The following is a 27,211-nucleotide window of genomic DNA, read 5'->3' as shown; positions in this document are numbered from 1 at the left end:
GGGGTGTCGCCCGGATTGTCGATCAAGATGGTGATTGGGTGGTATTTAACGACCACGTGCTCTCGACACAACGGAACAAGGTCACCGGCCGTAAAATCATGATCGAAGGCTCGGATATGCGGATGTCAATCAGTCCATGTCCAGCTGGGCAGTGGCAACCCCCCTGCGGCTCAGGGCGTGACGTCTCGTGGCCTGGGATTGTATCTGCCTTTTGTGGAGGCAGTACGCCGGGTGGGGCATAAGGCATTCATTGCTGTTCAAGTATCCACGAAGATCGCCCTCGATGTAGCTGAGATATCATTTGATCGCAAATGATATTCTGAACGGGCTGTCGCGGTATGAGCAGTTTCCTTGGGGTTTCATTCACTTGTGCAAAGCTCAGAGGCGGAACTTGCTGTTTTTGCAGGAGGTCTGTCGAAGTCCATCTGGTCAGTCCCCCCACCCTCTCCCCCACACGACCGGGAAAGGCGTGTGGGGCGCGCGCGCCGCAGCGCAGGCCAGGAACTGGCTTGCCAGGGCAACACCATCCACGGATCAGCACACGGGCGACGGCGACCCTATCGCAGCAGCCAGCAACAATCTTTCCAACCCTCCTTGCCTCCCAACAGGCCCGAGCTGCAGCGCTGTGATCGACACGGGTTCTTGCGATGCTAGGTGGCGCCCGCAGCATACAAGCGGCTTGATGCGGCCGCCGCATGGACATCTGACAGCTCACAGCTCCCACGCACCCTCACCATGTCGCTCCTCCAGGTCGAGGAGTATGTACACCCTTCCAAACGCCCCGGTGACCCAATGCTGACTTTTACCCCGTGCACAGTCTTGTTTCGCACCAGCTGCGGACAAGCTACCTCAGCGAGGTAGCCGATGGCGTGGGCGAACGCCTCATCACGATTAACGACTCTTTCCTCAACACCGGTCCATTCAAAGCTGCTGGCTGGCGATCCAATCCGGCGCACATCAAACGAACACATTCCCCTCCGATCCCGACGGCCGTCGCCTCCGAATACTTCCAGGCTGCCCCTCGACTGGCTGGGCTCACTCTTGAAGATGAAGCAGACGAAGGAGGCATGCTGACCGGCGGCGGAGGCGACACGCTTGGCCCAACAAATGCTGCGAAACGGCGCAGGGAGAGGCGGAGGGAGCAGATGGAGGAAGAAGATAGCAGTGATCTCAGCGACGAGAGCGATGAAGAGTCAGATCAACGCGCAGCACAGCAGATAAGATTTGCGAAGATGCCGGTGCGCAACAGGGCAGGCTCATCCCCGCCAGCCCGCAGCAGGGCCGGCTCGTCACCTCTGCAGCCGTCAAACTTGAGACAGACCACGAATGTCTCGTCCCCACGAGCCGCGCCTGGCGCCAGAAGAGGATCACAATCCGCGCTTGAGACGGTTAAGGAGCGAGCTCGCCGAGATACAGTGACCAGCAGCGAAGTATCTTCGGAAAACGAATTCGACGCATCGGGATTTCACAGGCAGCGGGATGCTGCGCGAGCTGCAGCGAAGGCCGCGAGGATCCAAGCGAAGATCAATGAAGAGCCTACAGAAGGTGTAAAGCGGCAAGGCAGTGAACTGCTCCCCGAAGAAGAAGAGGACAGCGACGAATCTGATACTTCTTCAGCCTTTGTGGGCAGTGTCGATTCCACTGGTATACTCGGGACAGGAGACACGCCTATTGTCGGGGCTTCTCCAGGCCAGCAAGTCGTTGGTACCGTACCAAAGCAACTGCTCCGGCAGTCGACGGTACGGAAGCCCCCAACAGCACCGCAGCCGCAACTGCTCCAAGCGTTACCACCGCCACGGCCCATGAGCACAATCCGACCTCTCAGTGTTGTGCAGCCCCGGAGTTTACTTTCAGATGCGTTCAAGACGAAGAAGACTGCGCCGTCCATGTCAGTGGAGAGGTTTGCTTCCTTGTCCGGCAAGGGCGACCCAGATCCTCTCAAGATCCGTATCTTTGCGCCGTTTTCCCAAGAGCCCGAGGAGCCGTTTGAGGTGCTGATAAGACGGAGTGTGCAAGAAAGCGATGGCACGTTCCGGCCTGTTCTGATCGCCGAGCTCATCGGACTCAGCTTGTGGACATACTACGAGTCAAAACTTCAGCCCCCGATTCCAGCGGACAAGATGAGTGCCAACTGGTGGACCTTGCGCATGGTTGAAGAAGACGGAGAGGTCGATGACGACTTCCCGCCGTTTGAGCGCAAGAAGCCAGTCAACGCTTTCACTACTGCCAACAACATGACGGGGAGGTCCCGGAGAGGTGGTAAAACGCACGATAACTTCGGCCTGGTTCAAGCATCAGAATCTGAGTTTGCAGACAACCAGGAACAGACGCCGGAGTTCGGGCCAGAAGATGCCGCTGAAGAGACCCCAGTAACCGCGGATGATTTGACGCCTGTTGCAGGTCAGCCAGCTCAAATGAACATACCCCCTCCATCACAACCGCGTGCCAATCCTATCACGAACACGAGTGTGCGGATAGACACACTATTTGCCGACAAGCCCGCAGCACCTGCCGCAATGCCTGTGGCAAGGGGCGGGCACCACAAGCTGTTACGCATAAATATCATATCTGCGGACATTGCGCCAGGACAAATGGTGACCCTGGACGTCACTACCGACATGTACCTTGCCGAGATTCTCGAGCTAGTGTGCCGTAAACGAAACCTTGACAAGAGCCAGCATGTCTTTAAGCTTCCCGGGTCGGGAGCTGTCGTATATCTCGATCGCACAGTCTCATCGATTGGCAATGTATCAGAGCTCGAGCTGCACAGAAGACGTTTCGCGACAGACGGTCCATTAACCATGACAGGCTCGCCTAGCAGCTCTTCTCCCAAGTCGTTCGCATGGACGGACTACAGCGCGCCCGCGAAGAAGAGTAAGGCCAAGGTGATGACGCCACATCCGCTGGCTCAGGAAGCAATGCTGAAGCAGGACGAGGCCGGTGTCAATGTGAACTACAAGAAGTACACTGTTTGGCGCAAGCAGCCAATGCGTTTTGTTGGCTTGAACGAGCGGACTTTAGCCATTGATGGCGAGTATGTCTACATCATGCCTTCGTCTGGTGGAAAGACGACACGCGAGGGTGGCAAGACGACCACCGTTCACTTCAGCAACGTTGTCGGGTGCAGCGTGTCTAGAAGGCACCCGACTCATTTCAAGGTATGTACTTCCCGTGTTGACCACTTGACAAGATCAACATGTGCTGACAACCATCCTAAAGCTCATGGTGTACAAGGCCACTGAGACAAAGCGCTACGACTTCGAGGCCCGGAACACTGTTGAGGCTGCAGAGATCGTGCAAGAGTTGAAGAAGGGCGTGGCACCATATAACCGGGACATTTGAGATGCTGCAATGTGCCGGGAACGATCACTCGGATCCATCGAGTTAAGCACAAGTTTTAGGTCGACTGTCAGCAGTGCAAGATACCCGTAACACTTACAAAGAGACACCCGCCTCGCCACAACTGCAGCCCTCGCTTTGCTGATGCTATGGCAACGACTTGAGTTGCGGAAATAATCACAACGCTTTAAGCCATGTTGCTTATAGCAGAGCATGATTTGAGCTTGGTACTTTCCGAGGACAATTGTTGTGACCTGTATGTAGCATGCATGACCTTAAACGCTGTGCAAATGAGGCATTCGTGTTTGTTGGATTCGACTCCCATGAGTCTCGCCTCACGATGGACCAGCAAAAAACGACACCGTTCAAGTGGCCATCAAGCTCAGCTTGATCAAGTGAATAAATGAAGCAAAGTGGTGCGTACTCGCGTCCTCCCCCCCGCAAGGAGCACTTGTGCTGCCACAAATAGAGGAAGTCTGCGATTGAGCAAAGCAACCCGGACAGGCTTGCATCATCACCATGTGTGAGCTCAGTCGGTGGCAAATGCGGACTCCGTGTTGTGTGCGTTCTTCAGACGCCAGTAGACAAACAGAAGTTGACTACCTAGGTACCTAGTTTAGTACCTCGCCAACGCTGTCAAAGCTGAGCAAATGATGCCATAAATGTCGAGCGATTTCATGATTCAAGGAGGCGAATGATCGCCTACCGCTAGGTGGGCGGGCGGGCATTCCGAAGCGGAAGTTTCACAAGCCAAAGGTGTTTCCCGCTTAAGGGCGTCCAAGTCGTACCAGAGCAGGCGGCTTGCGCACCTAGATGATCCAGGTTCGTGTACCATGGACCGGCTGGAGCACCAAGCACTGCGGAGAAGGTGACTCGCGACAAGTCACCTTGTCATCCCCCTTAATCAACAGGCAACGGGAAGGAGCGGCTGGTCATGAAAGCCCTGCAGAACCACGCACAGAAGGCGATAACATTGTTCGGCCGCTCGAGCCTGCCTAGCTGCTCTGAAACTTGATTCCTCGCCTGGCCGCAGTTAGATAGGCTGCCTGATGCCTCACTCTTATATTCCTCCTCACGTCCACTTCACATCGCCCTCACATTGACCTACCTCGTTACCAGAGTAACTCAGCACGCAACCTGATCCAGACGGCCAGGCATTACACAATCACCACGGCGACCACACACCTCAGGCATCCCTACAAATAGACCTTGACGCATAAATCTCTGCCTCCGCTCTGCTTTCATCCTCCTTCACCCACCTCACATCACACAGACAACTTCGTCATCCACACTCTTGTCATCACCATAACCATCTCTCGTGCTCTCTACGAGTCACCGATACTTCAGCATCCTTCGGAATTTCATGCACAATACTAGTACATGACCTGCTACAACCGTCGATATGCAGTTCCTCAAGACTATCCTCTTTCTCGCGTTTGCTATGATCGGTATGGTAAGTTGAACTCTGCGTCTCAACTTGACGGGCGGTGCCTCCTTCGTCCCCAATAATCGCGAAGCCATCCTCGATACTGACATCTCCAACACAACCGCAGGCCGCTCCCGCCGACCTCTTCGAGCTCGACGCTCGACAGGAGGCAGACTGCACCTGTTCTGGCACCGTCACCGTCACTGTTCCCGCCGGCGGTATCCCCGCTACCATCGTTGGCAGCTCGACTCTTCTTACTGTCGGCCCTATTCCTACTGAGCAGACTGTCTCCCTCCCCGTCTATGGAACGGAGACCGCCATTCCAGGCGTCCCTATCTGGTCTGACCCTGTCCCCACCTTGTCCAGCTCTGTTCTCACGGCTCCTACCGATGTCACTGCCTCAGCTCCCACCGATGTCATTGCTCCGGCTCCGACCGTGTCTGAGCCTGCTGTTACTGGCACTGTCACTGATGCGGGTTCGTCTGGCGTCCCGCTCGTCGATGCCACCTCATCTGTCTTGGCCTCATACTCCTCGTCTTTTGGCGAGTTTGCCTCGAGTGCCACAGATGCCGTGGAGCCGTCTCCCACCGAGTCGATCTCCCAAGGCGGTGGTGCCGCTCCCACTGGAGCACTCAGCCTTGGCGCCATGCTTGGTGGCGCTGCTCTCATCGCAATGGCCCTCTAAGGACACTACCAATACTTTGACCACCTAACGACTGCCCACCAGCGGAGAAGCAAGACATCACACCTCTCTTGTCATGGACGATCTGCCAATGGGGACGGAGCGATTTCGTGGTTGGCTTGGAAAGATGCTGGTAGTGGTGCATATGTGCAGGATAGGATAATCATCGTGGAGACAGTCGTGGTGTTACTTTTGGGGGTATTCATGCTATTGTAACTGTAAAAGTCCAATGAGCGTGGAACGTTCTTCTTCTTTGAGACTACCCTGGGTATGACTCGGCACGGTCGGCAGAAAGATAGAGTCATCCGTCTGATTAATGAAATAGTCATTGGTCGTAATCGATACTTGGAATGGTCAGAGTGCATCATGCCGAATATCGTACAGTGCTGGCTCCGGATCGCCCGGGGCATGCTCAGATTTTGGCCCTTTCCTTCCCGGCAGCAGCACTATTCATTCTCTTCCCTTCATCATCCTGCTCCGCTACACTCAGATCCGGGAGAACCTTGGGCATGATTCTTCGTGGGGGCTCCCACTTGTCGCCGCTGGCACCAGAAGCGGAACTCGGCACGAGCGCATACTTTTGGAAATCCACCACATTGCCGCCCTCGGGAGTGCGCAGGAAATCCTCGTCCAGCTCGAGCCTGCCGTTGATCTTTGCCGCGGGACAACGGAGCATGGCAAGGATGGCGTCGGAGAAGATTGTGGACCTGCGCAAGTCTTTCGCCTCGTCTGGATTTTTGAGGAGCATTGCGCGGGTGGCACCTGACTCTATGGCCTTCACAAAAAAAAAGAAAAATTGAATGGTCAGTTACCAATCTCGTAGCCTTGAGCGAGTGGCAGAGACAGCAAGGCAGAGCACCAGAGAATACTTGGCTGGGAAAAGTAAAAAGAAAGGGGGCCAGGCCAGAGCAGGGAAGGGAAGGTAAGGGAGCTGAATATTTTGAGATGATCTGGAAGAGAAGGACAACAGGAGAAATTGGACCCAGGAAAAACTCACCACGGCCGGCCAGATACTGGTGATGGCCATCTTGTCCGCCACTCCCTGGCGCTCAAAGTCCATTGCCAGGCCCTTGGTCAGCACGCTCATCCCGACCTTGCCCATCGCGTAGGCCGTCTTGCCGCGGAAGAAGCGGCTGTATATCGGCGGGCTGACGACGATGATGCGCCCAGAGCCCCGGAGCTGGCGGGCGCTGTTGTCGTCGTCGTCGACGTTTCCTGTACCGCTGCCGCCGGTGGGAGAAGCGGTGGTTGTGGTGGAGCCGGAAGGAGTTGATGAAGCAAGGGGATTGACCCCGACGCTCCTCTTGAGGTGCGGGAGACTCGCCTGGATTGTGCCGTATAGCCCTTCTGGGTTGACGCGCTGCATGAGCTGGAAGCGCTTCATTGGGGTGTCCTCAACCGAGGCCCACCATATTGCGCCCGAGTTGTAGACGACGACGTCGAGACGCTTGTATATCTATATTCTTTTGTCAGGAGACGAGTCGTACGGGTTATTAAACATGGTATATATACAATCCCTAATAGAAAGGCGGAGATGGGAGGAAACAAATGAGGAGGAAGACTCAGACGGGAAGCGAGGAGCATATATATACCTCGACCGTCCTGCCGACCAAGGGCTGCACGCTCTCAAAGTCGCGCGTGTCGACGGGGACGGCCGTCGCCGTGCCCCCGGCCTCGCGGATCTCCCGCTCGACCGTGTTGATGGTCGACTCGGGCGAGTTGGGATCGGGCGGGAACGGGTTGGTGGTGGAGGCATCGCTCGTTGTCTTTGCCGCGACCACCACTGTTTTGGTTTTTACACATGGGGTTAATTCATCACTACATCATGTTGCTTGGAACTTGACGGATGTGAGACGTGATTCCTCATCCTCGCCTATGAACAAAGAATATAATCCGGCTGGGGGAAAATAGCATAATGCTGCAGAACTCTGGGGGTGAGGGGGTGGAGGAGACCAACCGGCATATCCATTCCTCGCCAGGTCGATGGCGATCTGGCGGCCAATGCCTCGGGACGCGCCAACCACCAGGGCGACTTTCTTGGTCTCCATGACTGCGTGTAGAGTGTTGTGTGGATCCGTTGCTGTTTGTTCCGGATTGATTGACGGGCGGTCAATTTCAACCAAGCTGGTTGTATACTGCTCACCCTCTGCCCGACTAGTGATATTGAGAGTGCAGCAAGAAGACTAGGCCTGTTTTCTCTCGGCCCTGGGCTCCGATGTCGAGTGAGCTCTTTTTGGGGGATGGTGAGTGAGCCTGTTGGTCAGAAGCCCTGGAGACAATAATCACCTGAAGCTGAAGTCACGTTGAGCAACGTACGTAAAGTATGTAATCCCCTGCTCGAGTTGCCGAGGCTCATGACCAATCAACCACGCTACCCCGGATCTGGGGCTGGCTCGTGCTCGCTCACTTACACCACCACCACAACCACCAATTCGACACACGTCAGCTACAGATTCCTAGTTCGTCTCCGCACGTGGAACTGGGAGTTATGCCTTCAAGTGGGAGTCGCATAGGCTCGATTCTGGTCTCAGAACCCTAGAGTCCCCGTTCTCGCGTGACGATTCATATATGCTGTCGCCCCTTTTCGGTCAGGCCGAAAGTGGACTTGAGATGGGAAGGACTTCAAGCCGTGTCTTTCATCCAGGGAGCACTAGCATGCAGACAGACAGATGGAGTTGGCTGATGACTTAACATTCGAACAAAAGAAAGTTCTCGCAGCAAAAGAGACTACCCATCCACGCGGCCACTGCCATAGCAAACGCGAAAGGACCACACAACCCCCAAACGTCAATGAGAAGACATGCTCCGGATGCTCCTTTTTCTGGCCTTCTTCCTCCTCTCCCAATCGACCAGCATCTCAGGGTGTATCTTACGAATATGCCTCTTCATATTACCCGATTGTCTCTGATCCTGGCGGCAGTAGATGCACGGGTAGGCTGTTGGTATGTTCTGCGCTTTGGCGTATGGTGCGTGCATTGACACGTAGTGTTTGTCCCGTTCCTTTTTAGCTGAGAACCTTTTGATGCAATCGTTGCCTGCTTCGCAGTGATATGGCTCGGTGTGTTTCTTGATGTGCTTGCTGTTCGCCAGAGTCGAATGGTTAGGAAAAGTAGACAACCTCGTCTATGATCAACATGGAGACCTACTTCAATAGAGTTCCTCTCTTAAGCCACCTGCCGCAACACCAGCGATGTCCTGGAAGCGAGACCCCTAGTGTGCCAAGATTAGGATGATTGAATGAAACGGAAGATGCTACACCTCACCGTTGGGGTCCACCTCCACAGACACATCAGCATAGGCCAAGTCCCCCATAAGTTGCTCCAAGTCCTCAAGCTCTTCTTGACTGTCCGACGACGATGATTCTGCAACGAGCCCGGCGGGGGTGTGGCCAAGCTCGAATGACTGACGTTCCGGCTAAGTCCGGTCGGTGGAAATGGCATCGAAGGGCAGCTCAGAGAGCGACAACGTGGGCGATGAGCTGTCAGGAACAGGCCAAGAGATCGCGTCGGTATTGGCGTAGTTCATGTGAGAGAACAAGAGTTCTCCAGGCGAAGGACTTGCCATGGGATGCAGAGGCGGCATGGGATCCCTGAAAGTTTCGTCCATGACGAATTGTCCGCCTGCAAGTACTTCAATCGTTAGCCAACTAGTCCACGGCTGGTCGAACATTACACACTCACGATGCTGAAAGAAGTTCTCATCCTCTATCGTAGGCATCAAGGGGATTGATGAGGAGCCATGACTGTAGTTCGTCATGTCAACGTAAAACGGATCGGCAAAGTTGGAATGGATTGACCCAGTAGTGCTGAGAGGCTCGAAGAGGCCATCTTCAAAATCAGAGTTCTCAAAGTCTGGCCCGTCATCGAAGGGCGGACCTTGACTATGAGCCATGTTGGACACTTTCCCCAGCGTTGGGAGTTGGGTGGTGATGAGAACTCTATCTCTGAGAGTCGGGACAGTAACTCGGTCTTATATGGACGTGCCGGACGACTGCTGCCGATATCTCGCCGACGGTGCCGGCGCGAACATCATCAGATGGTCTATTATGTCGGCGTATGTTGGCTGGCAGCCCTGCCAACAGTAATGTTTCTCCAACAGGCAAGAGCAATCTTTCGAGAGAGAGTCAATTGGACCACAGGCCACACGTTGATAGCGCCGACGACGATGGAACCTTTGTGGCAGCCATGAGTGCTGCATCGACACAGCCTGTGTGATTGGGGAGTCTTGCTGAAGTGGTGTGGTCGCTGCCAAGTGGCCTGCAGCTGGACCAAGCAGGCTGTGGGAGGCGCGATGCCGATTCGACGCCCACATGCAGTGTTGGTCGGCCTCTTCTTCCACAATGTGCGATCATCTTCCCACCTGGCCGTCTTGGCTGCAACCTGAGGCCAAGGCCGACTCCCCAGCCAACCGTCGACCTTTCCTCTCCCCTCTCCTCCCCTTGGTGGTCCTGACATGTCTCCTCTTTAGCACTGGGCACTCGTGTGCTATGGAGAGGCATGCCAGCTGATAATGCGGACTCCAACCAAAGGCAAGAGCGGTGGACGGCCTCAATGCGTCATCTTGCGACTCCCAGTCACACCGTCGCGGGTATAAAATTCATCTTGCAATCCTCGGAGCTGGACACGCATACGTAGACTCCTTGACCGCCCCTTGAAGCCGTACTTTTGTGCTTTGGACTCCGAGCTCTCTGATTGTCGATAACCAAGCCTCGTCTGCGTCAACTTCACGCATACATACCGCTGCCTTGGTAGTGTTGTTGAGCTTGCCATGTCCACCCATGTGCAGCCGAGAGGCACGCAAAATGGTACGTTTAGGCGGAGCCAGACCAAAGGAAGCATACATGGGACCCCCAATACTGCTGCAAATTTGAAGTCTGACATGTTGTAGACCCCGTCCCGATGACGGTGCCACTGACATACAAGTTTTACGAGCCCGTCGTACTTTTAAAGGCTCTCAATGATGATGCAAGGCGGAACGCCTCTCCCGGCAGTACACCTAGCTCATCATCATCTTCGGAACTGGACCTCGAGGACGCCGACAACCTGTTTCAAGCCTTTGTGTACAAGCTGGCACATGTCTGCGACAGTGATAAAGGCAGATCTGGGGCAACCATTACTTCCTTCATGGTTCTTCGCAGCGAATTGCCAGAGTCCAGAGACGACATTGTCCACTACTACTTTGCTTCGAACTACCGGAACATCCCGAAGCTGAAAGAAACGCGAGCCTATGTGCATGCGCTGCTGCGCAAGATCGGTCTCGCCCCCGAAGATGCCGACCCGTATAGAAGCAATATGCTGCGAGACATTATCTGCTTCAATCAAGGGCGCCTCCGTTATTACCTGACGCCGTTGTCGAGAAATGTCGAAGAGTGTCAGCAGCGTCTCGAAGACCTGTTCGGTGCCGACAGTCAGTCTTGTACCGCCCGACACCCTAAATTCATTGGTTTTACCTAGACTGACCGGCACAGGTGCCATGGCCGACACAGGTCTCGCACGCATCCTCACTGCGCTAAGACAGCTACAACTCGAGGACACGAACATGGCTAGAGACGCAGGGTGTCAGTCTTTGGCCTCCCACATCGCTCAAAAAGTGCAAACGCTAATGTATCCGTTACAGTTGCATTCGGTTGCGAGCGCGTGATGCGACGTTTGACGAGGTTCGAGAGGTCACCAGCAGGTCAGGCAGTGGCCGAGCACGTGAGAGAGATCCATGGGGCCGAACAGTCAAGTGAGGATTGCTGGCATCAACTCCAACATGCGATGAGTCGCATACTGGCCTATCCAAAATCTCTGGCGTGTATGCTGAAAGCTCGCAGAAGATGGCCCGTCCTCTTCAACAGGTACCGGGTTTTTTACATCCCATCAAGCAAATTCCAGGACCCATTAAATGGAAGGCCCACGAGCTTCAGCGCCGAGGGCATTGTTGGCCGCTTGACTCGTCGTGTGTCGGACATAGAGAAGTTCCGAGAGTACGTCAAAGACCTTCAGATATTTGACCTCGACGCACGCATCAAAGCTGAATTCGTGGACGGCGCCCTTCGGCCCCTCGTCCACAGCGAGGTCCTCCTTCTGAACTTCCTCGAGTTCAGCGACGGTGGTGTCACAGAAGATCGGTTTTTCCAGGGGTCTGCGGAGCGTATGTACATTGGGAGCAGCAAGCCTTTGTGTAGACTCTGCAAGTACTACTTTGAGGCCCATCCCGCAGGCGTGGGGCACCGCACCACCCACGGTAATTTGTACAAGAACTGGCGTTTCCCGGACGTGCTTGTGTCGCACGGCCAGCGGGCCAGGGACGGGCGCATCGACATGCTTGACAAGGTGCTCAAGAGGATCCGGGCCGATGCCTTCCGGCTTATCATGGATCGAATCGATCCCTCTGGTAAGCACAACGACTCCAATACATTCTCCGCCAACGTCTCGCTCCGAGATGACCTGTCAACCGTTCTTGATTTTGACGACATGGACGAAATCACAAGCATCCTCGACGGTGCATCGCTGGGCGGTGGTCATGATGAAAGAGACGAGGCTAATGATTCCATTGGGAGTCCTAGTGGCCTAGGCACAAGGAGCGTGGGTTTGAGCGAGGCTACGCTACGGACTTTTCGCAGCTATCCGCCGCTTACACGAAGCTTATTGGCTAGTCAAACTTCCAGCCATCGTAGCAACGCAAGATTTAGCATTAAATAACCATAATACTGAGTACTGCTGCAGCAAAGAGCTTTTAGTCAAGTGACAAGACCTGACTGGACCAAACATGATCTAGTAGTTGTCGTTGTCACGGCTGCTGCTGCCGTAGCCACCACCAGAGCTTGAGCCGTACGAGTTGTCGTTGTCATTGTCGTTACGGCCTGAGCCGTAGCTGGACGACTTGTTGCCGCTGCCGTACGAGTTGTCATTGTCGTCGTCATTGTTGCGGCCGCTGCTGCCGAGACCGCCGCTGCTGCGTCCAGTGCCGGACGAGCCGTAGCTGTTATCGTTGTCATTGCTGCGTGATGAGCCGTAGCTGCCGCTGCCAGTGTTGCTGGAGCCGTAGCTGTCCGTGTTCCCAGAGGAGCCGTAGCTGTCGCTGTTGCCGCCACGGCCGCTGCCAGTGTTGCTGGAGCCGTAGCTGTCCGTGTTGTCAGACGAGCCGTAGCTGTCACTGTTGCCGCCACGGCCGCTGCGGCCGCTCGAGCCGTAGCTGTTGTCGTTGTCGTCATTGTTGTTGCGGGACGAGCCGTAGTTGCCGCTGCTGCCGCTGCTGCCGTAGCTATCCGTGTTGTCAGACGAGCCGTAGCTGTCATTGTTGCCGCCACGGCCGCTACGGCCGGTGCTGGAACCGTAGCTGTTGTCGTTGTCGTCGTCGTTGCGGCTCGAGCCATAGCTTCCGTTGTTGCCGGAAGAGCCATAGCTGTCCTCGTTGCCACCGCGGCGGTTGGACGAGCCGTACTATTTGGTAATATCGTCAGCCATGCCTATGCTGTACGGTCTGGTCTCACACGAGACCAAAAGTGCAAGGGGCAATCGTGGCGCTCGTCGGAGCTCCTGTGCTCTAACACCGCCCATGGCCAGCCATGTGAGGTATCTCCCATGGCAAGTTGCTCCGAGAATATAGCAAAAGGAAAGCCCAAACTTACGCTGTCGTTGTCGTTATCTCCGTACGAGGCCATTGTGTGTGTGAACAACGAAGACTACTTCTGAGAAGCTTGGTGTTTGTGTGTATTGTGTCTGGGAAAGAGGCACGGTTGTCTTACTGCCAGCTTCACTTACATCCTGAAGAGCGTGGCATGCCTCGCTTTTTATACACTTGCCCGAGAGCCCAGCTTAGCTCGAAGTCAATGCCTGCTGCGAGGAAGCGTCCAGGGGTGCCTTAACGCCAAACCAAGATTTTTGGGATGCACACACGAGGCAAGACATTCCGCTCCCGGACGCAGCTTCCCCCAGCACGCCACCACCGTGCACGATCTCGCGATACCCCGCTTGTCGGGAGGCCTGACCTTTGGGGAGGTCTCCGGGACCAGTGGGAGGATAGCCAGGAGCGAGCTGAGGTTTACCGGGCAGCCGGACGCGCGGCCGCCATGGCGGCGTCAGAGGGTGTCTCTGGAGGGCTGCGGAGCGAAGCACTCGCCAAGGCAGTGTGTCTTGCTCCATCGTCGTCGGCCTTGCCGGGGACTTGCAGACGACACCATTGGCGACAGGGAGCGTCTAAGTTGAGGGGTAGCTTCGTGCTAAGACGACTCTCTGTGCTCGCATCACTGACGTAGTTAGCTCCGTTTGCCGGCTACCAGATTCGTGGCTGGAAGGAGGGGGTGTGATCAAGGGAGAGGGCTGTTTACTGGCTCGCAAAGAGCCTGCACATACTTTGCCCTTGCACCCCGAAGCACAGCTGAAGCTTGGTGATGTCGTCGTGCAGCCTCAACCCCCCGGGTTCCTAGTCTGGATTGATAACTTCTGCTAAGCATGGCATGATGTTGTTCGCCCCCGACCTGATATGATTACAACGCTGTTCAGGTCCTGCAGGGATCTTTGCATGGGTGATGGCCCTGTTTGCCGTCAGCGGCTGGTCGGTGACGCCTTCAGGTCCCCACGTTGCTTGCCTGTCCACACCAGTGGATGAGGGCAAGGACGTACGTCGTGGCAGGCCGAGAGCCAAGCTTTTTGAGACATCCAGGTTGTTCAGGCGAGAGACCCCGCTGGCCCCGACGCGAACTTGGCGAGCCTGTCTGCGGCCGCGAGGGTGAGTTTAACCTGTTTAAAGTCGACATGGTGTAAGGATATTCCGCCTGATTTGTGAGACCGGCGAAGAGAGTCGCCATTGGTCCATAACAAAACTTGCAGCTCACGACATGGGCCGTGTCTGAAGACGGACATGTCTCGTCCTGGGCCGCTGTATGACCGAGTTCATCGAGGAGGCAGGATCATATGGTATCAAGTCTGTTGGACACCCAGATAGGGGGCAGCAGCCACTAACAAGCGTGGCAGGGAGCCGTCAATAGCTTCCTCAACTTGCGATGGGAGACCCCGGGGTGTGCAAATGCAAACCATCTGAGTCCTAGTCGTAAATGCTGGAGCGTGACCGCCGCCATGGGATGGGCTAGACCTGGTGCCACTACGCACAGCTGAGGGACAATGTGCGACCACGCAGTGCTGTTGTGGAAGTGGATTGGCTCCCTCTGGTGGACGAAACGATGCGTTGCTGTGAAATTGTGTACATGTAGACTGTGAGGGGTTTATGGGCAGCAGTCGGACTCGGTGCTCTGTTCTGCGAGGCTGTGTACTTGTGCGAGAAGCTGTAGAAGCCACCAATGTTCTAGATCGCCAGCATCTCATCTCCCCATCTCGGAGGCCCCGCGGAGGCCACCTGTCGACCGCTCTTTCCCATCTCAGGAATGCGTCTTGTTGGTTTGCGTGCCCCGAGATTCTTCTCCACAGTACCCATTTGCGCTAAAGATTGTCTTGCTTCTCTCCTCACTACTTGTCGTGCTAATATCCGCACTCTGACACATGCAACGCCATGCACACGAATCGTGTGGAACTCAACTCCGTTAGTACTCATATCCCCAGCTGGAACGCAGGCATTCAAAGCAACATCGAGTTTATCCGAGGAGAAAACCTATTCGTTCAAGGCCGAGCGGGAAAAGGCCATGGGAAGGGTTGTACTTGACCCCAACAGCTGCTGAAGACGATTACCTCCACATAATACATGCTATGCTGTCCCGCAATTCTGCCCCAAATCGGGACAATGCATCACGCGTCCCTGGCATGCATCATGTTCGAAAGCGGGGAGACACTTGCCCCCCAATCACTTTTACTTCGTTGCCCCGGCATAGTGCGTTGCTCATCCACGTAGCTGCCGCGCATGCTCATCCCTCAAGCTAGCCTCATGAATCCCGTTCACTACTATTCTAGTGCCTAGTCCGGCACGTTCTCAGCTCTGTGAGCGTAGAGTGTGGCAATAATGCGTCCTGGTTTATAGCTTGTGAAAATGCTGACAATGGAAGCACCTTGTCGTGCTTCCGTCCCCAACTCCGCTAACGATGTATATACATATCCATGCTGTTTTTTGTTCTAGCCTTTAGGCCTCTTCTTCTTCTTCTCCCACGGCCATGCTTCTTTCCACTCGTGGAGGTTACTAGTCACGCTCTCTATGCAACCCTCAGCCAAGGCGTCTTGTGCATCCGTACGCCCCATTCCCTGTCAATGACTCTAGGACAGCGCCATTCTCATATGCAGACTCCAACCCCAAAGGTGGCACGCAGCACGATTTCGATAATGTGATCTAGGATTAGTGGAATGCCTCAGGCTCGAATGCTTCCAGTCATGCTCGAAGTGCAAGAGATTTTGCGCCAAAACCGCGCAACTCTGGCGACATCCCAGCATGATTCCCTCCCCAATGACGATCTTGTTTTGGGAGACAGTCGTTGCAACGCGGAATCACCAGCTTTTGACTGTCCGTGTATGAGTCCGTTATTTGGAGGAAATGGTTGCTTCGACGCCGCTAGCACGAACAACGCCGTTTCCGGTTCCGTTGCTGGTGCTTGACGGCATAGCAATCGCTCGCTTTTGGGCCTTTTCTGTCAACGCAACCATCTCCTTGAGCATGAGCTCCCGCGTCGATCTGGTCAATTCATCGACATCTTCGGCCGTCAATCCCTCCGTGGGGATGGGATCGAGCACTGCGGAGTATTGTTAGCCCGGAAGCGACGAGTATGCTAATTGTGTTGTTCTGCCAGGCCAGGACGCCCAATTTTGCTTACCCTTGACTGGGACCTTGCCAGCGTTGAAAGTCAAGTCCTTCAGGTAGAGGACGTGAGAGTAGTTTGCAACAACCACGGGGACGATGGGCACGCCAGCCTGCACAGCAAGGTGGAAAGCGCCTTTCTTGAATGGCAGGAGCATTGGGTCCTTGGCATAACTCCGAGTACCCTCAGGGAACATGTATACGCTTTGTTTGCGATCCTTCATTTGCGCAGCTGCGCCAGCCATGGCCGATCGCGCGTCCTTGGAGTTCTTGCGGTCGATGAAGACGGTGCCGCTCAAGGTCATGAACCAGCCCAAGAAAGGGACCTTCTTGAGAGAGCTCTTGGCCGTGACACTGCAGTATTTAGGGAATATGCATCCAAGCATCAGGACGTCGAGTTCGGTCTGGTGAGGGCCGATGAAGACGGCGGGGCGCGTGGTGCCGAGCACATTGTTGGGATCTTCCACCACGAACGTGACGCCGGTTGTCGCGGCCATGAGGTACTTGAAGGCGCGGGCGGTTGTCCATTGTGCAATCTGTTCTTTGCCGAGTATGCGCAGGACGATCGAGGCGACGACACCGTAGATGGCGCAAATGATCAGCCCAATGTAGGCCGCGAGGGAGCGCGCGACGAACCCGGCTTTAGGAATGACCAAGGACATGGTGTAGAAGCCGAGGACGACAGCCGTGTAGCCCGCGAGGAATACGCCGAGGTAGGTCGAGAACGACATTCTGCTGGGAGCATCAACGATAGTTGAGGTGTGTTGCAAAAGGATGGTGGCTCTAGACAGGTCTGCGAGGTGGGGTGTTGGATTTGGTGGAGCGACTGGCAAAGAGCCTCGGGCGGCGGTGTCAGTTGCAAGGGTGCCCGACGATATCGCAACTGATGGCCGAGGCCGGCAAGGTGCAAGCAACAACTGAATATTGCGGGTTCTCCGCTATCAGGTGCCGCTTGCAAGCAGCACGAGAAGGCTTCTCGCAAGAAAAGTAGCAGCGCTAAATGAGGGTGTGATGAACCTCGAGAACCTCCAACAGACCGCCAAATCGAGGACGGCGGCGGCGTGGAGTGGGGGAGGAAGCGGCGGTTTCGAGTAATGAGGTGGTGGTATGACGATGCTGGCACATTAAAATGGCGGGTCGAACGGATGCATGTGAAGAAGAGGCACACTCGTGCCGACGCGGGACGGGACGATGCAGAGAACAAAGTGCCGAACGTGAAGAGGAAAAAGAAAGACCAAGCATGCGCCTACCACAGTGCCCAAGGAGGGATCATCACATAGTTGCGACGACCGTTGGTTGGAATCCAACGACGGCCCTCCCTGCCACCGAGTCGCCGTGTCTGGGCGGCAATCCCCGGTCTCGCGTCAATTGCCCATCCCGCTAGCTCTACACTCTTCGCTGGTGCCAAGGAGTCTTTGTCCTTTGTTGGGAGAGTCTTACAGCTCGTGACGGGTGAGTTAGCCCACAAGCGCCTGAAGAATGGGCGCTCTCTGCACGTGCGAACGGGCAGAGCCAGCAGGCACAAGCTTTTGGCTGACATGTGACCCCACCAAAAAAGTGTCATGCGCGACTCTTTTCGGTTCTTTGGGGTGGCGCCTGCCCCACCAAGATCACCACAGCACCGCGCCGCTGCCTTACTCAGGCTTGCACAGTAGTCCCCGTGATTGGGCCTCCTCAGAGGCACTTTGGTGCATAGCGGTCAGGGGCAAGCTGCAGGCATTGCGTACTGTGTTATGGGCATCTAGTCATGTTTTCAATACGTCACTGGCCCAGCGTTCTCATCGGTCTCCAGTGAAACTCGCAAGCCAGTGAAATTAACGTCTAGAAGTCATTTTCATATCTTTTCATAAAGGCCCGAGCCACCATCAAATCTGATTGGCTGGCTTCTTAGTGTAGATGGTTATCACATCGGATTCTGATCTGCCCTAGGGCTTCATATTCCGGTAACTCGAGTTCGAGTCTCGAAGAGGCCTACAAACTGGTTCTTTTTTGGTCATCTAGGCCTCCTGTCACCTTCCTGATTGTCGTGCTTTGCCAGTTTCGCACGTCTGAGTGTGTATAGCTCCTCCGCTCCCTCCAGCTCAATCTGCTTTTGACCCGGGCTGAGCGCCTAGCGGGTCGTAAACCACGAGCATCGCGAGAGTCGAAGTAATCTATGTTGGAAAAGGTTGAGCTGACGTTGTGTCGCTATCGCGAATGCAAGAGGAGCTTTGCTGGCCGGCGCTCAATTCCTGGAAATAGGACATATAGCATGCAGCTGAGCAGCATGATCATTTTTGCAAGCCGTACATGAGTCGTATAAGTGCCAGACAACTTTTCATCCCAGCCATTAGCTCGTGCTGCATGTATTCAGGGAGAGCTTGCGGCTGTACACACACTCTGCACCAACCGAATGCGTGTATGTTCGTTGATGTAGTTGCATGAATTATGGTATTACTGTTACTATTGCTTTCGGCATTCTATGATAATATGATTGCTTGCTCATGTCCAACGTCTATCCTCAGATTCGTACCCGTCCGTCGCCACCAAACCAACTCCGCAGGTCCGAGTTGTTCCTGTTACTGCCTGAGGGCCGGCTACTGCTGCTTCCCTCGGCAGCATCATCATCATTGCCTCCGAGCCATTTCGGCTTCTTGATGCCGTCTCCAATTTCTTGGAACCATTTGGGCGTGTCAATCGTGTCAATCGTGTTCTTGAATCGGTGGCCGAGGTTTGTAAAGAAATTGTCGTCATCGCCGTCTGGTGGCGCTGCTGTAGATCTCGAAGATGGTCCGACCGTGCTCCGTGTCGGGTCGTCCCTGTATGAAGGAGATGTCGCGAATGGGGTGGTGGTGCCCTGGCTCCTCGGAGGAGGAACAGACAAGATGGGCCGGCCTCGCGCGCCTCCCCGCGCGGCGGCCTGATCTAGACGTCTTGAGATTGATGTGCCGTTCAGCTCCCGCTCAATCAGATCTCGGCCTTCTCTCCAAGACCCGGTGCCGTAGCCCGTCGGATTTTCCTCCTCGTCATCCTCGACGACGTTGAAGCCGAATCCAAACATCCTTCTAATCTTCCCATACAATCCAAAGAGGGTCGCAAACACCGGGAAGAGGACCAAGATTGGGAAGAGGTAGTCGAACCACTTTCCCAGTGGCGTGAGATTAACGTATTGTCCAAGAAAATGGTAGAACCGGGTCTTCTCGTAGATGGTCTTCGACAAGAACGTGACGAAATTGTATGACAGCGGCACACTGAGTTTGGCAACCTGGCTGGCATACCAAAAGGCCGACTCATGCGCTGTGTTGCGGTAGACGAGTGCTCGGCCACGCCACACTTTGACTTCGGTCACCGACGCAAGGGCTGCCAGGCACATGTACAAGATCCAGAGTGCCGCACTCAGTTGGCCGCCAAAGTTGACACGTCCGCCTTCCTCCGTAAGGTGGTGGACAACCGTCAGTCGGATGATGGACAGAGACGGCAGTACGCCTTTGATGAGCTCCGACCAAATAATGCAGGCTGACGCAAGCCCGAGCAGGACACCCAGCGTGATACGGGCGTATGGCAGGAAGTAGTAATGGAGGAGGAACCGGCTATATGGTGTCAGTATAGTGGTCCGCTGTAGCCATGAGGATGCTGCAGACGTGGTTCCGAAATCAAGTCGCTTTGAGCCTGCCGAGTCCAGTATGGCCTGCGTCTCCGAGGCCTCAGCAAGCAGTCTATTCCAGTCATCCACATATCTTGACTTTGCATGTTTGGCGCGATCAACTTGACGCGTCAGGTCTGCCAAGTATTTCTCCGTAATGACTGCCGGCACCACGCGGCTCTCACGGTGAGTATTAGGAAGGCCAGTGCGTGGGCGAGACTCGGGAATATTGCACATTTCGGCGAGCTCTTCGATCCAGTCGAGGTGGTCCCTTGCGCTTCCCATCTTGCGTTTGCTCAATTCGGACACCTGCACTTCCAGCTCTTCGAGGTTTAGGATAGCATCTTCCATCTTCTCGTACAGTTTCGGAGCGTGCGCCTGGAGGCGTCGCAGCCGGCCGCTGATGCTGGAATTGCGGATCAAGCCGCGAGGAATCGACACGAGCCCGTGGCCCATGAGGTAAATGGCGAGAATCAGTCCCCAGCAGTAGGATAGTGCCATGACGACACCCTTGAAGGACTCGAACTCGAACCCGTACGACCAAATAAAGTACGCAAGACCGATCGCGCCGACTGAAAGCACGATAACATAGTATTGCGCATTTGACCGGAGAGAGTACAAGAGGCGGTCCTTGGGCTCGCGGTAGCCTGCATCGGAATATTCGGCGAGGATCGGTAGGATGAACCTGTCGAGATCAACGTGTCAGTACGAAGTTGAGAGCTGGAGTTCACATACTGCCACGTACCATGTCAGGACAAAGGTCAGCCAGTACGATATTCTCCACGACACCACCAGCGCACGGTCAGGTAGCCAGATGCCCTTAGCGCCTTCATCTTCCGGAGGCGCATTCGATGCAAGGTCGATAGGGACCAGGAGCCCGATGACGGCCGGGAGCCATAGCGCGAAGAAAACTGGTACGAGAAGGTATGCCGGCGTGGCTCGGAGGGTGAGATATCGGCGCAAGAGCAGGAGAACTCCGACTGAGATGACAAGTAGCGCGACGGCCGCAAATATTGCGGAGGGGACTGGCGACTGCGACGTCGCAAAGAGGTATGAGACCATCAGAGGCTGCAAAGGTGGCTGTTGTCGCCAGCCATGCACACGCTTACGTGTCTAGAGGGCGTCGAAGTTGGAGCAGCGAATGCGACATGAAGATGGCGATGTGGACGGTGGGTGGTGCAGTATTGGGAGATGTCTGTAGACTGGTGTTTGCTCGATGCGCCTGAAGGACGAGAAAGTGACTGTAGCCTTGCCGGACAAGCCGCGCGCCCCAGTGCCACTACCACCCACAGCGTCTGACGTCGTCGACTGCAGGCGGGTGGGAGATTGCCGTCCACGTCGAGTAAGGGGAGCCCCACCAGCATACAGAACGCCATTTGCCCCAGTGCCTCATGACACAGCTCGGCACATGTGCTCTTGCTATCTGTGGCTGAAAGGGGACGTGTTACTGCCCACGCCGATTCCCAAATCTGTTCGTATAATAGAATAGACCAAGCGCTCAAGTAAATGCCCAACCACGTCATCCTATTGCCTCCCCTGAAGAACCTTGGATCGCACTATGAGGTTGCAAGGACCATTCATCTTGAACAGGCTTCCTGAAGATTTTGGAGGAGTGCCCCCCCCCCCTGGATCATCACTGTTACCCGAGTTGGCCTTTGTTGGACCCAACCGCCGTTCTTGATATGCAAAAGTTGGCCAAAATCTTCAAGCAAGCTGTGTCTTCCTGGTATAGAATCATGGTATTGAGATATGGAGGATGTGGGTACGCTGGACAAGCCTACTGTCGAGAAAATATGGGCTCGGACCTTCTTGGCTGATCTCGACAGACCAACTCGTGGATCGGAAAACAATACTAACCATGGAGTGCATCCGCGCGAAGCTATGGATAACACCAAGCAAGACAACGAACCCCGTTGGGGGTAACTTTGTCCATCTGCTGGAATGTGGCTGTGAAGCTCCGCCTGCGCTTGTTGCAATACGTGGCTGGGATGACTCGAGACTGGGGAAGACCTGGGCAGCACAAGCAACAACCCAGAGTGCCCGGACTGGAGACCCCTGCCCAGGGCCAATCCTGGCCTTGTGGGTCCACCACGCAGCCGTAGCCCGGCCCGCAGTTCTGGACAAAGGCCAGCTATTCATTGTGAGAATAGTGGAATCACGCCCTCACTCACACACGACCTCCGACGTGCGACGCTGTCTCGACCCCTGACGAGGCCAGTCTTCGCCAGCACAAGTGCAATTCGTCCTCCGTTCTTTTCGTCCCCTCGCCACGTCCCGTGCTGAGCGCCGAGCACCGACTTCACCCCGACCTCGCACGTTTCCAGCAGTCCCTTCTGCACTTGCTCAAGGCCTTCCCCCGTGCTATCGCGAACAGTCGACCGAGGACGGCACAATGTGGTTCAAGGCTCTGTCGTCGGCCTTGTGCCTCGCTGCGACGGCCATGGGCGCCGTCAGCTTCGATGGCGATGGCAATGAGAACATTAGGAGCATCTCTGTGAGTACTGATCTGGCCCTCGTGCTACCGCGCAGACGACGTATCGGCTAACTGGTGCCCCATCCCTCAAGCTCCGAACGCACACACTGAAGCAACCCTACCTCGACTCCGATATGAGCAGTCGTTGGTACGACTTTGGTGGCGACACCGTTGTCCGGACAGATTCGTACGTTTCAGTGGCAATCTCCCAACAACACCGCCGTGGACATGGGCTGCAGGGCTAACGTGTTCAATTGCAATTGTGTAGCTATATCCGGTTGTCCAGCGACCGCCCTTCGCAAAACGGCTGGCTGTTTTCGCGAGTCCCATTGACAGCTACAAACTGGGAGATTACGGTCGAGTTCAAGATCTCGGGCAAGAACAGCCTGTTCGGAGACGGCCTAGCGATGTGGCTGGTCAAGGAGAAGGGCAGGCGTGGGCCAGTCTTCGGTCACGCCGACCAGTTCGATGGTCTAGGTGTCTTCATTGACACCTACAAGAACAACCGACCAGGCGTTGTCTTCCCATACATCATGGCCATGGTTGGTGATGGCAAAACCTCGTACAACAAGGACAATGACGGCAAGGACACCGAGCTGGCTGGTTGCTCGGCGCGCGGCCTTCGCAACGCCAATGTCGCGACCAAGCTCCGCCTGACTTACTTCCAGGACAAGCAGCTCAAGCTCGAGCTCCAGTACAAGGCGGAAGACGAATGGGTCGTGTGCTTCGACATGGAGAGCCCGCCTGCAATCCCCTCTGTCACATACCTCGGTTTCAGTGCCGAGACTGGCGAGCTGAGCGACAACCACGACATCATTGCCATCGACGCCAAGAACATGTATGTCTCTGGCGGCAATAACCGCCCGAACGCCAACACACCAAACAGCAAGAAGCCCTACAACAATAAGCCCGCCAGCGGTGGTAGCTGGCTTGGGTTCTTCTTCAAGATCATCCTTGTCATTCTCGTCGCTGGTGGTGGATATGCTGGTTGGACTGCCTATCGGTCGAGCAAGAGACGGACTCACCGGTTCTAGATGCTTGGCCACAAATATGGGTAGCCCTTGTGTGGGTTGCACCGAAAACAGAATGTTCAGACAGGAAGAATGTATATACACATATGTCAGATGGATATGGATCTGGGGACCTGGCGGTATGAGTCTCTGGATTACGCTTTCACACGTTTCCTTTTCAGTAACGAACACTTCGACGGCGCATGTGGAGCATTGCTGTACAGATAGCATTCATGGCAAATTTTGGCCCTTCCTCATGCTGACTTCTGCATCGTGCTCTGCACGAAGCAGTGTTTCGTGGGCACCCTCGTAACGTGCTGCACTCAATTCTGTGGGGCAGGCTTCCACGGCGGTCGAAGCCACGAGAACGACCTGAGCATTTTCAAACACTGTTCGAATTGCTTTCGCCGAAACTATTTGAGCCGTGAGTACTCTGACTCGAGCGATGGTCGGCTGGAAGGGTAGGTACAAACCCACTCAGCAAGACCCGCGGCAGCAAGCAATCGCTTATCGCTGCCAGGCCATAACTTACGGACGAGTAAGTTGCCATACGGAGGTCTGGTGTTGGTACTTCATCCAGCCGTGGACCAGGTGCACCTCACGGACCAACCAAAAGTGCCCATAGTAATCTTAGATGCAGATGACGTTTGAGCTATGAGCTAGGTAGCAGCTCTGCCTTGAGCGGAGCGGAGAACCTACCCCGCCTAGCGGATCTCAGCTCCAAAGCACTTGAGCACTTGATGCAATCATCGGTGGTCGGACAACATCACGAACGCGTGAGATGGTATTGAAGAACAACAGGACGGAGGCATTGGGGGAGTCTTTGCGGAGTCAGTGCGCCACCGCCAAATCTCAGATGGTCTCAACGAGAGAAAAGAATCAATTGCTTATGAGCGCCAATTGGCTCCGCCGCCTGTGCGAGCGAGGCGTAAAAACCTCTTGGCGATCTGGCAACTCGTCAACGACCCCACCCCTCGATCCAGCTGTCCCGTGCATGTCTCGCAGGCAGACCAGACCAACAGCGATCATGAGTGAATGGTTGTGATCCTTGCCAGCCATGACTACAGCCCGGGACACGCGACCCTCCCTCAATTGATCTTGCCCACCCAAGAGCCAGCGTCGCTGCAACTCCGACTTTGCAGGCGGCCCCGCGACTCTCAAAACCCTATATCCACGCCGCTCACCCCAGCTCGCGGTAGCTCCCTATCTAGCCAAGCTCGACTGGAGTCAGGCGCGGTGCTCAAGTGGCGTGAGCAGTGCCGGATAGAGAAGAGCTCCCTTGAGCAGGGCTCCCGTCCGTGTCCCCCGATCCCCATTCCTAACCCGTCACCCCGCTTCCGCACATCCTCTTCCTCCCTCAATCCATCCGATAGCCCTGACCTGACGCCATCCATTTCGAAGCCTTTGAAAGAGCCATCTACCACAACAGTCTCAGCTGCCCAGATTCCAGAACAGCCCATTGAGAGTGCACTGAAGCTCCATCGCCCCCCCGCCATCCTCCTCCGGGCCCCCATTGTGCCTCAGCAGTACCGCACGCGGGCGACGACAGACTCGCTGAGCGATTGACGACGACACAGGCTTCAGTCGGCCCAAGCACCTTTGGAGTCGTCAATTCACGGCATAGATCTGGCCGCGCGCTCCTTCCATTGACGCCTTGCAGCTAGCACAATCATCACTGCGGCTCATAGCTCGTACGCGGTAAGACCCAGCCATGCTCAGCTCCCACCAATACGATGCCGGCGCTCTGTCTCGGTGGTATGGCATCCAGGCTCTGGACCAGAGCCCCAGAGTTGACCTCCTAGCTTCGCATTGGCGGTTGTCGATGCGACCTGCTAATGAGGTGGCAGGAACAACCAAAGCCGATTGAGCTTAAGCGGATGTCAGCGAGCACACTTACCTAACCCGCAAACTTTCGCTGCGAGAGCTTCTCACTCGACAAGCCTTTCCAGAGCCGATTGCCGTGCTTCTCGGCTCCCATGTACTGAGCAGCCAAGCAAACAGTTCGGGGCCAGCATTGTGGCACGCCAAGTCCTTTCGTGTGCTTCCCACGCACCGTGGCTCAGCGCACCCAAATCCGCTCACCAACCTATACTTCAGGCCTAGGCCTTGAATACCATACCCGCTATATCATATGCCGAGCCTGAACTTCCTCAAGAAGAAACGGACGAGGGAGGACAAAAGCGATCCCTCCTCGAGCCAACCAACAAGCCCTGTCACGCCGACTACCTCGAGACCCTTTGAGTCCGGCTCGGCCACGTCCACGCCCGCAGATCAGCGAAACCCCAGTTCAAACTCGCAGCAGGCGCGACAGTCAGTTGTTAGCAACAAGGACACGACAGCCTCGGCTGGCTCAGGATCACAAATGAACACCCAAGTGATGCCTGCGCCGCAGGCGCAACCACCTTATGGTGTCCAGCCCACGCCAAGCCCGGGGACAACGGGTGGTCCGCATAACCTTCCGAGCATCAACAACCTCATCCACAATTCTCAGCCAGATGGTAAGTTTGACCGCCCCTTCAGCACGCTGTGATGTGGGGTTCTTATCAGTCCTCTTAGGCAATGGCGTTTCGCAACAATATCACCAGCAGCAGCAGCATCAATCGCAACCTCAGCAGGCACAACCGCCACAGCAGCAACATCAACAGCAACAGATGCAACAGTCGACAGCCCGTGTGACCAAGGGTAAATATTCCTTGGGCGACTTCGACATGTTACGGACATTGGGAACTGGTAGTTTCGGGCGTGTTCATCTTGTACAGTCGAAGCACAACTCGCGGTTCTATGCTGTCAAGGTGCTAAAGAAGGCCAAAATCGTCAAGATGAAGCAAGTCGAGCACACCAACGACGAGAGGCGTATGTTGGGCGAAGTCAAGCACACATTTCTCATCACACTCTGGGGGACATTCCAGGACTCGAAGAACTTGTACATGGTCATGGATTTCGTTGAAGGTGGAGAGCTCTTCTCTCTGCTCAGAAAGTCTGGCGTGAGTCCTCCGTCCAGCCTAGGACTAAACAAGCCACTAATCACTAGACTCAGCGCTTCCCTAACCCTGTCGCCAAGTTCTACGCCGCAGAGGTGACACTGGCCTTGGAGTATCTCCATGCGAAGAACATCATCTACCGCGATCTGAAGCCAGAGAACTTGCTGTTGGACCGCCATGGACACCTGAAGATAACAGATTTCGGATTTGCCAAGCTGGTCCCAGACAAGACCTGGACGCTCTGCGGAACGCCGGATTACCTGGCACCAGAGGTGGTCAGCAACAAGGGCTACAACAAGTCTGTTGACTGGTGAGTTGACATTCGCCCCGCCACATGCAGCATTGTAGCTGATTGTGTATTTTCTGCAGGTGGTCACTTGGTGTTCTGATCTACGAGATGTTGTGTGGATACACGCCCTTCTGGGACAACTCATCTCAGATGAAGATATACGAGAACATTTTACGTGGCGAGGTCAAGTACCCCGCCTATGTCAATCCCGATGCGCAGAACCTGCTGGAGCGATTGATCACTCCTGACCTCACCAAGCGGCTGGGCAATCTGTACGGCGGGCCGGCAGATGTCAAGAACCACCCCTGGTTTGCCGAAGTCACGTGGGAGCGGCTATCTCGGAAGGACATTGATGCGCCATACTCACCACCGGTAGAGCCGGGTACTGGTGATGCCAGTCAATTCGACCGATATCCCGAGGAGACTGAGAAGTACGGAGCGACAGGAAGGGATGAGTAAGTACCACTACCTCGTTTTTTTCTTCCTCCTAGTGATGCCACTGGTGCTGACTGTTCTGGATAGCCATGGCCACCTGTTCCCAGACTTCTGAGCAGCTTTGGACGTAGAGTGCTCACCTGGGAAAGGTCACGTGAAGGCACCACGGCCGACAAGCCGACGTGCGGCTACGCAAAACCCGAGGTCGTTTCCTGCCGAGGTGGAGTGCGCTTCT

At 55.3% G+C, this 27,211-nt stretch overlaps 9 protein-coding genes and 1 non-coding gene across 10 annotated transcripts; 7 read left to right on the top strand and 3 right to left on the bottom strand.

Moving 5' to 3' along the window:
- Window positions 1-549: 549 nt before the first annotated feature.
- Window positions 550-3,627, top strand: B0I36DRAFT_284227 (stress-activated map kinase interacting protein 1-domain-containing protein). The gene is made up of 3 exons (XM_046151559.1): window positions 550-758; window positions 818-3,158; window positions 3,220-3,627. Exons 1-3 carry the CDS (start codon window positions 736-738, stop codon window positions 3,340-3,342), a joined length of 2,487 nt encoding a protein of 828 aa, XP_046017297.1. The 5' UTR covers window positions 550-735; the 3' UTR covers window positions 3,343-3,627.
- Window positions 3,628-4,741: 1,114 nt separating this feature from the next.
- On the top strand, window positions 4,742-5,450 carry B0I36DRAFT_346182 (uncharacterized protein; the record flags this gene model as incomplete). The annotated part of the gene is made up of 2 exons (XM_046156427.1): window positions 4,742-4,792; window positions 4,893-5,450. 2 exons carry the CDS (start codon window positions 4,742-4,744, stop codon window positions 5,448-5,450), a joined length of 609 nt encoding a protein of 202 aa, XP_046017296.1.
- Window positions 5,451-5,859: 409 nt separating this feature from the next.
- On the bottom strand, window positions 5,860-7,495 carry B0I36DRAFT_236682 (short chain dehydrogenase; the record flags this gene model as incomplete). The annotated part of the gene is made up of 5 exons (XM_046149482.1): window positions 5,860-6,222; window positions 6,445-6,627; window positions 6,745-6,903; window positions 7,040-7,230; window positions 7,405-7,495. 5 exons carry the CDS (start codon window positions 7,493-7,495, stop codon window positions 5,860-5,862), a joined length of 987 nt encoding a protein of 328 aa, XP_046017295.1.
- A 2,719-nt stretch (window positions 7,496-10,214) lies between these two features.
- On the top strand, window positions 10,215-12,108 carry B0I36DRAFT_359766 (uncharacterized protein; the record flags this gene model as incomplete). Its single annotated transcript, XM_046158192.1, has 5 exons — window positions 10,215-10,251; window positions 10,335-10,853; window positions 10,915-11,004; window positions 11,064-12,016; window positions 12,088-12,108. The coding sequence occupies 5 exons, from the start codon at window positions 10,215-10,217 to the stop codon at window positions 12,106-12,108; spliced, it is 1,620 nt and encodes a 539-aa protein (XP_046017294.1).
- A 3,784-nt stretch (window positions 12,109-15,892) lies between these two features.
- On the bottom strand, window positions 15,893-16,897 carry B0I36DRAFT_346177 (acyltransferase; the record flags this gene model as incomplete). The annotated part of the gene is made up of 2 exons (XM_046156426.1): window positions 15,893-16,101; window positions 16,183-16,897. The coding sequence occupies 2 exons, from the start codon at window positions 16,895-16,897 to the stop codon at window positions 15,893-15,895; spliced, it is 924 nt and encodes a 307-aa protein (XP_046017293.1).
- Window positions 16,898-18,047: 1,150 nt separating this feature from the next.
- On the top strand, window positions 18,048-18,139 carry B0I36DRAFT_t40. Its single transcript has one exon. It is a non-coding gene; the product is annotated as a tRNA-Gln (tRNA).
- Window positions 18,140-18,578: 439 nt separating this feature from the next.
- On the bottom strand, window positions 18,579-21,004 carry B0I36DRAFT_284216 (LMBR1 domain-containing protein). The gene is made up of 2 exons (XM_046151558.1): window positions 20,534-21,004; window positions 18,579-20,473 (listed from the first exon to the last, which is right to left on the bottom strand). The coding sequence occupies exons 1-2, from the start codon at window positions 20,848-20,850 to the stop codon at window positions 18,667-18,669; spliced, it is 2,124 nt and encodes a 707-aa protein (XP_046017292.1). The 5' UTR covers window positions 20,851-21,004; the 3' UTR covers window positions 18,579-18,666.
- A 1,176-nt stretch (window positions 21,005-22,180) lies between these two features.
- On the top strand, window positions 22,181-23,295 carry B0I36DRAFT_359762 (vesicular integral-membrane protein VIP36; the record flags this gene model as incomplete). Its single annotated transcript, XM_046158191.1, has 3 exons — window positions 22,181-22,282; window positions 22,354-22,448; window positions 22,530-23,295. The coding sequence occupies 3 exons, from the start codon at window positions 22,181-22,183 to the stop codon at window positions 23,293-23,295; spliced, it is 963 nt and encodes a 320-aa protein (XP_046017291.1).
- A 956-nt stretch (window positions 23,296-24,251) lies between these two features.
- Window positions 24,252-25,331, top strand: B0I36DRAFT_76368 (uncharacterized protein). Its single transcript, XM_046163336.1, has 2 exons — window positions 24,252-24,969; window positions 25,119-25,331. The coding sequence occupies exon 1, from the start codon at window positions 24,307-24,309 to the stop codon at window positions 24,835-24,837; it is 531 nt and encodes a 176-aa protein (XP_046017290.1). The 5' UTR covers window positions 24,252-24,306; the 3' UTR covers window positions 24,838-24,969; window positions 25,119-25,331.
- On the top strand, window positions 25,195-27,153 carry B0I36DRAFT_76338 (catalytic subunit of camp-dependent protein kinase). The gene is made up of 5 exons (XM_046163335.1): window positions 25,195-25,769; window positions 25,828-26,255; window positions 26,309-26,562; window positions 26,622-26,996; window positions 27,064-27,153. The coding sequence occupies exons 1-5, from the start codon at window positions 25,403-25,405 to the stop codon at window positions 27,089-27,091; spliced, it is 1,452 nt and encodes a 483-aa protein (XP_046017289.1). The 5' UTR covers window positions 25,195-25,402; the 3' UTR covers window positions 27,092-27,153.
- The last annotated feature ends 58 nt before the right edge of the window (window positions 27,154-27,211 follow it).

Source organism: Microdochium trichocladiopsis (genome assembly GCF_020744255.1).
Source record: "Microdochium trichocladiopsis strain MPI-CAGE-CH-0230 chromosome Unknown B0I36scaffold_2, whole genome shotgun sequence".
NCBI classification, from domain to species: domain Eukaryota; kingdom Fungi; phylum Ascomycota; class Sordariomycetes; order Xylariales; family Microdochiaceae; genus Microdochium; species Microdochium trichocladiopsis.
This window is presented reverse-complemented; position numbering and strand designations above follow the sequence as displayed.